The 8,456-nt window shown below is 42.5% G+C and overlaps 1 protein-coding gene across 1 annotated transcript; it reads right to left on the reverse strand.

Annotated features, from left to right (window-relative positions):
* Positions 1-6,737: 6,737 nt before the first annotated feature.
* On the reverse strand, positions 6,738-7,739 carry LOC100754546 (melanoma-associated antigen 10). Its single transcript, XM_027432224.1, has one exon. It carries the CDS (start codon positions 7,737-7,739, stop codon positions 6,738-6,740), a length of 1,002 nt encoding a protein of 333 aa, XP_027288025.1.
* Between the last annotated feature and the right edge of the window lie 717 nt (positions 7,740-8,456).

Here is an 8,456-nt window from a genome sequence, read left to right on the forward strand (position 1 = left end):
AAAAAGGTTTTGGATAACTGCAAGGAATCTGTCTTCCAAACATAACAGGGATGTTGTACAAATTAACTTCAAGAGACTGTGGCAGCATGGACAAGACCTTCACAAGTTCAAGCCAGACAGGGTCCCGGCACTGACAAGAAGCAGATACAGTCTCCCATTCCTTACCAAGACGTTATCTCTAACTGATACCCATTTGCAAAGGAAAAAAAATAGTTTTCTTCTGTGTAGTGTAACTGGGTATATTAACCACACTCTAGGGCAGACCTCATATATAGTAGCTGGCCAACAGACACAAAAATATCATCCATTTATTTATTTTTATTTACTTTTGTATGTTTACACTTATTTTGTTTGGGGTTTGTTTGTTGCGAAGTTTGTTTCTAGTTCTTTTGTTTTTGTTTTATTTTTGAGAGAGAGAAAAAACAACATCAAGTTGGGTGAGTTGAAAAGTGGAAAGAATCTGGGAGAAATTGAGGGAGGTGAAATAGTATGATAGCTATTATGATATTATAATATATATATATATATACATATATATATATATATATATATACTTTTAAAATAAAATCTTACTATATAGAACTGTATTCTATAGGTTCAAAAATAACAAGACAGATTGGTTAAACATATTTCACAGAGACAGGTTTTTTTCAAAATATATCAACCATTAAAATATCGAAGTTTCAATGTTTGAGTTGTAAAATTTACACTTATTTGGATTAACAGAAGATCAGACATCTATGAAAAAAGTATCAATGCATTTAACTACAGAAACAAAACTTTCCATAATTAAGCATTCACAGAGAAAACATGAATATTGAGATATGAAGCAAGTATAACTGTCATAATGTAAATATATTTGAAGATCCTGAAAGAGAATAAAAAGGGACTATAAGATTTTTGAAAAAAAAACGTTGAATTAGAAACCTCCAAGTTTGATGAAAAATAGATACCCACAAAACAAAATATAGACAATTCCCAAGATAAAGAATTGAAAAAATTAGAGAAATGAGATGACTCAGCAGTAAAGAGCACTGGTTGCTCCCAGCACACACATGGTGATTCATCCACACAGTCTGTAACTCCAGTTTCAGGGAATCTTACATCCTCTTATGGCTCCATGTACACAGCATGCACATGGTGCTGAGAGACATAAAATAATAAAATAGTTTTAAATGAAAAAGCAAGGCAAAGTCTGTGAAAATTAAAGTACTCAAAAATATGTAATGTAAAGAGATAACCCGTGTAACGTGAGGTTTCCTGGCTCGGCTAGGTCCCACTGCCCTTCTCTGCCCCAAAGAAACACGCAGATGCTATATTAGTTATAATCTCTTGGCTGGCAACTTGGGCTTCTTATTGTTAACACATCATTACTAATCTATGTATGTCCTCATGGCCTTATCTTGCCAGAGAAAAGGTCCAGGCCTCTTAATCCTTTGGGGTCCACATGGTATCTGCTCAGTGTCTCCACAGAGAAGAGAGCGATTTCCTGCTTGTCCCTCCTTATATTCTGATTCTGCCTGCTATGTCACTTCCTGCCTGGATCACATGGCGACTTCTTTTTACTACATTTCCCAGAATTCTTCTTGTCTCCTAGTCCTGCTTATCTTGCTTCCCTATTGGCCAACAGTACTTTATTCATCAACTAATAAGAGAAACATGTACAGAAGACTTCCCCATCACACCTGAAATGTACCTAAAAAGGAAGGTCCTTTATTTATTGAGGATCAAATATAATTGTGGATTAAAGGCTGTCAGAAAATGAGGCTTCACTAAGCACTACAAAGAACACTGGGGAGATAGGTCCAAGAGTTAAAGAAGGGTAGAAGAACATGATCACCACAGATGTATACATATATGAACCATCACACAACTTGAAACTTCTAATAATAAAAATGATGAAAATAAGAAGAGAATGAGGGCCGGGCGTTGGTGGCGCACACCTTTTATCCCAGCACTCGGGAGGCAGAGGCAGGTGGATCTCTGTGAGTTCAAGGCCAGCCTGGTGTCTAGAGCGAGTGCCAGGATACGCTCCATAGCTACACAGGAGGAGGAGAAGGAGAATGAGGTAGTATCTTTGAATTTCTGAAATCAATTTAAAACTTTCAGGCTAGAACTTTACACTGTAAAAATACATCCAGAATAAAACTAAAATACTTTTTATAAAATAAATAATAATCAAAGAATTAAATCATTAATGGTCATATATAAAGAAATATTAATGTATGCTTGGAAGATATATTAAAGAAAATTCTTCAGGAAGCAAAAAGTCATACTAGATAGATGCTGGGGTTCCACCAAAATGACTATGTATAGTTTCCTTACCATATAAACGTCTTTAAAAGATAACTACCTAAAGTGTGAAAAAAGTTAACAATGTGGTTTAGTCATGGATTAATTGTAGAATGCTTACTTGCTTAGTATGTAGAAGGTCCTCAACTATGCAAAAACTAAATCACAGTGAAATACGTAATATGCATGAGAAATTTGGATGAAAACAAGGGATGAAGGGCCAAGAGAGAAGGCATGGTTTTCATGTGCTTGATTATATTTGGTTCCAATTATTTAGGCAAAGTGAAAAGGCATTCTAGATATTTAAGTGACATTCATTATTTGAAGTGTGAATGCAGCATGAGTTTCAAGTCCCAAATCATTATTTTCTTTTTTCTCCCAAATAAAGGATTCATGTAGAATCCACGTCGTATACTTTTTAAAAAGAATTATGCAACACATGTTTTAAAGAATTTAGTTGAAATTTCATTATTAATATCAGTCTAAGGAATTGTGTGACATGCTGGGGAAACAGAAACAATGCACAGTGATAACTTGACTACTTTTGATAATTGAGACTAGTTATCAACAATCTAAAAGGAAGGATGACTGATTTTGACTCACAGTTTTAGAGTTTCCTGTTCCTGACTGGCTAGCCCAGGGGCTATGGACCTACAAGAAAACAGGGCATCATGCCATCAGATCATATGGCAGAAGAGACTGCTCATTTCATGATGGTTAGGGAAGAAAGTTCAGGACATAAGAGACCCACTCATTTGCACATTTAGGAATCCCATAAAAACACTAAACCAGAAGCCATAAAATATAGGCAGAGGACCTGTAGGGGGAGAGATGAGAGAGAAGGTGAAGGGAGGGAGAAAAAGAGGGGGGAAGGAAGGGAGAGAGGCAGGGAGGAGAGAGGGAGAGACAGACAGAGAGACACAGAAAGACAGAGACACACACAGAGAGAATAAAAGTAAAAATACAGCCTCTGTTCCCACTGTTAGGAGTCCCACAAGAGGACCAAGCTACACAACTCTAACATATTTACAGAGGGCCTAGGTCAGTTCCATGCAGGCTCCCTGGTTGTAAAAAATAATATTCAACATCCTTAGACAGACACTAGGAAAATGCAAATCAAAAGGATCCTGAGATTCCACCTTACACCCATCAGAATGGTTCAGATCAAAACCACAAGTGACAGCTCATGCTGCAGAAAATGTGGAGCAAGGGAAACACTCCTCCATTGCTGTTGGAAGTGCAAACTTGTACTGCAACTTTGAAAAATCAATATGGTGGTTTATCAGAAAATTGGGAATCAATCTACCTCAAGAACCAGCTATACAACTCTTATGCATATACACAAAGGATGCTCAATCATGCCATAAGGAGACTTGTTTCTAATAGCCAGAACCTGGAAACAAACTAGATGTCCCTCAACTGAAGAATGGATAACCATGCTACAATCCATAGACCCAGAGAGACTAGATAACAAGGAGGGCTCAAGGTTGACATGGATTCAAGACACATGGATCTCCCTGGGAAGGGAAAATAGAAGAGATTTTTTTTTTGGTGGACTGGGGGTAGATGGGAATGGGAACATGAAAGATCAGGTGAGGGTTTTGGGGGAGTACTGAAAGAGTCTACTGGAATGGGGAACATTTCAGGGTCAGAAAGAAACCTGGTGCAAAGGAAACTCCCAGGATTCTGTAAGGAAGACACTAGCTAAGACTCCTAGCAAAAGGAGATACATAGCCTGAACTGGCCACACCTCCTGTAACCAGGCATAATTACCAGTGGAAGCATTGGGATCCCAACCCAGCCACACAACCTTTGACCTATAGTCTGTCCAGCCTATGGGTTGTGCTGGGGTAAAGTTGGCACAGAGATTATGGGAGTGAGCAACCAATGACTGGTCCAGCCTGAGACCCATGCCACAAGAGAGAGTCCACCCCTGACACTGCCTGGAGGGCCAGAACCTAGAAGCTGGATTTCCCAGAGACTTAATAGAACCAAACAAAACTGGAACAAAAACACATCGATGTAATGATGCCTGATGATATTCTGCTATACTCACAGATTGGTGCCAATCCAATAGCCATCAGAGGCTTCATCTAGCAACTGATGGACACAGATGCAGAGACCCATAGTCAAACTTTAGGCCAAGCTCATGATGTCCTGTGGAAGAGGTGGGAGGATTGTAGAGCCAGTGGGGTAAAAGACACCACAAGAAAACCCACAGAATCAACTAGCCTAGGCTCATAGGAACTCACAGAGACTGAACCAACAACCAGGAGCCTGCAGGGGACTGACCTAAGTCCTCTGCATATATATGACAGTTGTGTAGTTTGGTCTTCTTGTGGGGCTCCTAACAGTGGAAGGAGGGCCTGTCTTTCTTTTGCCAGTTTTGGGGATCCTATTCCTCATACTGGGTTGCCTTGCCAGGTCTTTAAAAAAATTTTTTTTATTAGTTCAAATTAGGAACAAGCTTGTTTCACATGTCAATCCCTTCTCCCTCTCCCTCCCCTCACCCCCAACCTCCTTCCCCCCCCGACCTACCCCCCACCCCATCCACCCTCCACTCCCCAGGCAGGGTAGGGTCCTCAACGTGGGCTCCGCAAAGTCCAGCACATCATTCTGGGCTGGGCCTGGGCCCTTCCCCATGTGTCCGGCCCAAGAGTGCCTCCCTTCACGTGGGATGGGCTCTCAAAGTCCCTTCTTACACTAGGGAAAAATACTAATCCACCACCAGAGACTCCCTGGAGTGCAGAGGCTTCATCATTGACATTCATGTTCAGGGGTCTGGATCAGTCCCGTCCTGGCCTCCCAGACAGCATCTGGGGTTGATGTGCTCCCCCTTGTTCAGACCAGCCTGGTACCAACCCCTTCAATCTTCATTCCTCCCTCTCTTCAACTAAGTTCATGAGTTCAGTTCAGTGTATATCTGTGGATGTCTGTGCCTTGCCTGGTATTAATGCAAGGCAAGGTGCTTAGTCTCACTACAAATTGATATACTGTATTAGTTGGGGTTTCTATTGCTGTGAAGAGACATCAAGATCACAGAGCACAGAAACTCTTATAAAGGAAGACATATAATTGTAGTGGCAGCTTATAGTTTCAGAAATTGAGCCCATTATCATCATGGTGGGACACAGTGGTGTATGCAGGTAGACATGGTGATGGAGAAGTAGCTGAGAGTCCTATATCTTGGAGGCAACAGGAAACGGTAAGAGACACTGGCCAGTATCTTGAGCATATATGAGACCTCAAAGCCTGCCTCTATAGTGACACACTTCTTCCAGCAAGACTGCGCCTAGTCCACAATGGTGCCACTCTTGTGGGTGGCCATTTTCTTTCAAACTACCACATATACCATGTTTTGTTGATATCCAAGGAAGGTTTGCCCTTTTCTGAAATAGATATAGAGGAGTAGATGGGGGAGGAGGTGGGGAGAGGGACTGGGAGGAGAGGAGGGGGTAGGGAAACAGCAGTCAGTTTTGCTTATAAAAAGCAAAAAGGAGTAGTTTGTTTCCCCAGTGAGATTCCTATGGAGAGAACTAAATTGCCATTTGCAAGTGGCTATCACTTGGAGATCGCTTCTGGGTTAGATGGAGCTGTGTCTACTTCTTTTTCCTTCTCTTAGCCTGAACAGTCGCATCTCCCAAGGGCCTGTCCTTAGCTACTTTGCAGTTTCATTCCATCAACTCCCCAGACTCCCAAGCTGCCTTGGTTTACAGCATCAAAAGTGTGCTGCTCACCCCAGGAGACCCCTCTGCAACCCTTCTCCTTTACTAACGTTTGTGGTCTGAAAGTACTTCTCACTGTCTTCTTCACAGGGCTGTGGATCCTGAACTCATCCCATCTACATGAAAGCATGGATCTGGTTCTCCTATGACGTGCTGCTAATGGCAGGCCTTACAAAGGCCATATGCTTAATGAAAGTTTGGAGCATTGGAGCCCGTTGACTGTATTTTAAGTTAGAATTTAATTAGTTAACCAGAATAAGAGACTAACAACCAAAAGGTGATAAAAATAACAGTTTTATTCTATTCTGTAAGTTATTTTCCATAGCCTAAGAAATACCAATTGCACTACTATGGTGTTTTGTGACAGATTACAGATTAGATGGAAAGTATCCCAACTTGTTTTACAAAATAACAACACTTTTTAAACATGGATAAACAGCAGTAAGTGCATGACTAATACAACCTGGAAGTTTAAATTTTCAGCCTAACGAGCTTTCTAGCAAACGTAGCAACATTTTAAAGTACCAAGAGGAAAAATCCCTGAGTCACCCAACAGAACAGTAAAAGTGGGATAATTTAACTATACAACCACCAGCTCTAGAATGAGGGTCCACTGCTTAGATCACTGACTTGACCTGACCTTATCTGAGTTGTAAACTGCTAGAGCACTAGAATATGTGCTGGTCAGGGCAGTCATATCATGTGCCAGGCTTTGCTTGCCTAGGCTCGCTCTTCCTCATCTCTTAAAGCCTCTGCATACCACACTGGATATGATCTGGGGTCACTTCCATTGATGTTGGTCAGAAATGTCAGGATTTTCATCTTAGTGGTTTCAGCATAGGCTCGTGGGCCCCAGAGAAACTCATAGGAAGGAGGATGGCTGCCAGATACTTGCCTATACTCCAGGTATCCTTCTTGTACAAAATCATCAGTGATGAGCTTCCTGGGTTCCCCATATATGAAGTGTTCATTCCCAGCATACAAGCCTATGTTATTCAACACACCCCACACCATGTCCTCACTGATACAGTTGCCTTCCATAAATATTATGCTCAGGACCATTATCAGGAGGCCTGTCTTGGGTATGCCCTGGACATCAGTCATCATCCCATCATAGGTGAGCTCTAGGGATGTAACAAGGATATAAGTGTGGCCAGCAGGCTGTACTTCCTTCATGTCAATGCCAAAGACTAACTGCATGCACTCTGAGGCTTCTCTAAATATCAAGGGGAAGTGGTCCTGATAATTTCTAATGATATTACTGAGCATTTCTGCCTTGGTGACTGGCTCCTTCATTAGATACTTAAAGAGCAGATACTTTACCAACTCATCTACTTTTACATCTATCTCACCTTTAGACAATGAAGCAGCACAAGGCATGACCTCTGAGGAACCTGAACCCTCCTCAGGTTCAGAGGCTGCACTGAATTGGCTACATGGAGAGGAGATCATGGCAGTGCAGGAGGAGCATGCTCCTGGAGGACTATGAGAAGGACTTGATGTCCTGGAAGCAACAAACCCTTCCTCTGAGGTGCTGGATGTTAGAGCATAGGAAGAAGAGGAAGAAGAGAAAGACGAGGGGAAAGAGGAGGAGCAAGTAGAAGAGGATGAGGAATCTACTTCCTCTATTGAAACTGGAGCACTCATTAGGTCCTGTGGCTCACTTTGGGCCTCAAGCTCGCCCTCAGCCATACATCGCCTACGCTTGCAAGGTCTAGGCATGATGACTCTAGTCTTGAACACAAGGCAGATGCACAATGATGTAGACCCAGAGACCTAGGGGAAGAAGAAGAAAGTGGAAGTTGTTGCCAGTCACCCAACTGGAAGTGCTCACAAAAGCCAGTAACAGGCTTTCTCTTGTGTGATGCTCTAAAATCACAAGGATTCCCATCTCCCTGTCAAATCTGTCTCTTGAGAGACTGAGGGGGATAGCGACAAGTTTCCTCAGAATGCAACTGGGCCAGAGTAGAGGCTTCAGATTTGCCAGAAGCTTGTATGGGGCTAAGCAGACTGAGACTGCTGTGTTTGTGGTACATATTCACAGTGTGTGCCTCAGCTTTGCCCCAGACCCTGCCTGGGCCTTCCCCAGTGTCTGATCCCAGAAAACCATCTCAAACCAAGACCCTCATATCCCAGTTTCTATGAGAGAGGATGAGGTGCCACACAGCCATAGACTGCAAAGCCCGTACTGGATCCCCATTCCTGACAGGAGCCTGAACTGAACTGTAAAGAGCTACCCCGCTCTTAAGTGTATGGTTCTCTCTGTGCTCACTCTGGATTCTCCCTTGTCTCCTGTCAGGGACTGGAACCCACCCATCTGCTGGTCTGAGGCAAACCCCTAGGCCCTTTTCATCTGTTGACCAGGTGTAAACTCCTGGACCCCACTAATCTGCTGGCCTGAGGCAAACTCCTGGACCCTTCTCATCTGCTAGCCTGAGG

Source organism: Cricetulus griseus, chromosome X (assembly GCF_003668045.3).
Source record: "Cricetulus griseus strain 17A/GY chromosome X, alternate assembly CriGri-PICRH-1.0, whole genome shotgun sequence".
NCBI classification, from domain to species: Eukaryota; Metazoa; Chordata; class Mammalia; order Rodentia; family Cricetidae; genus Cricetulus; species Cricetulus griseus.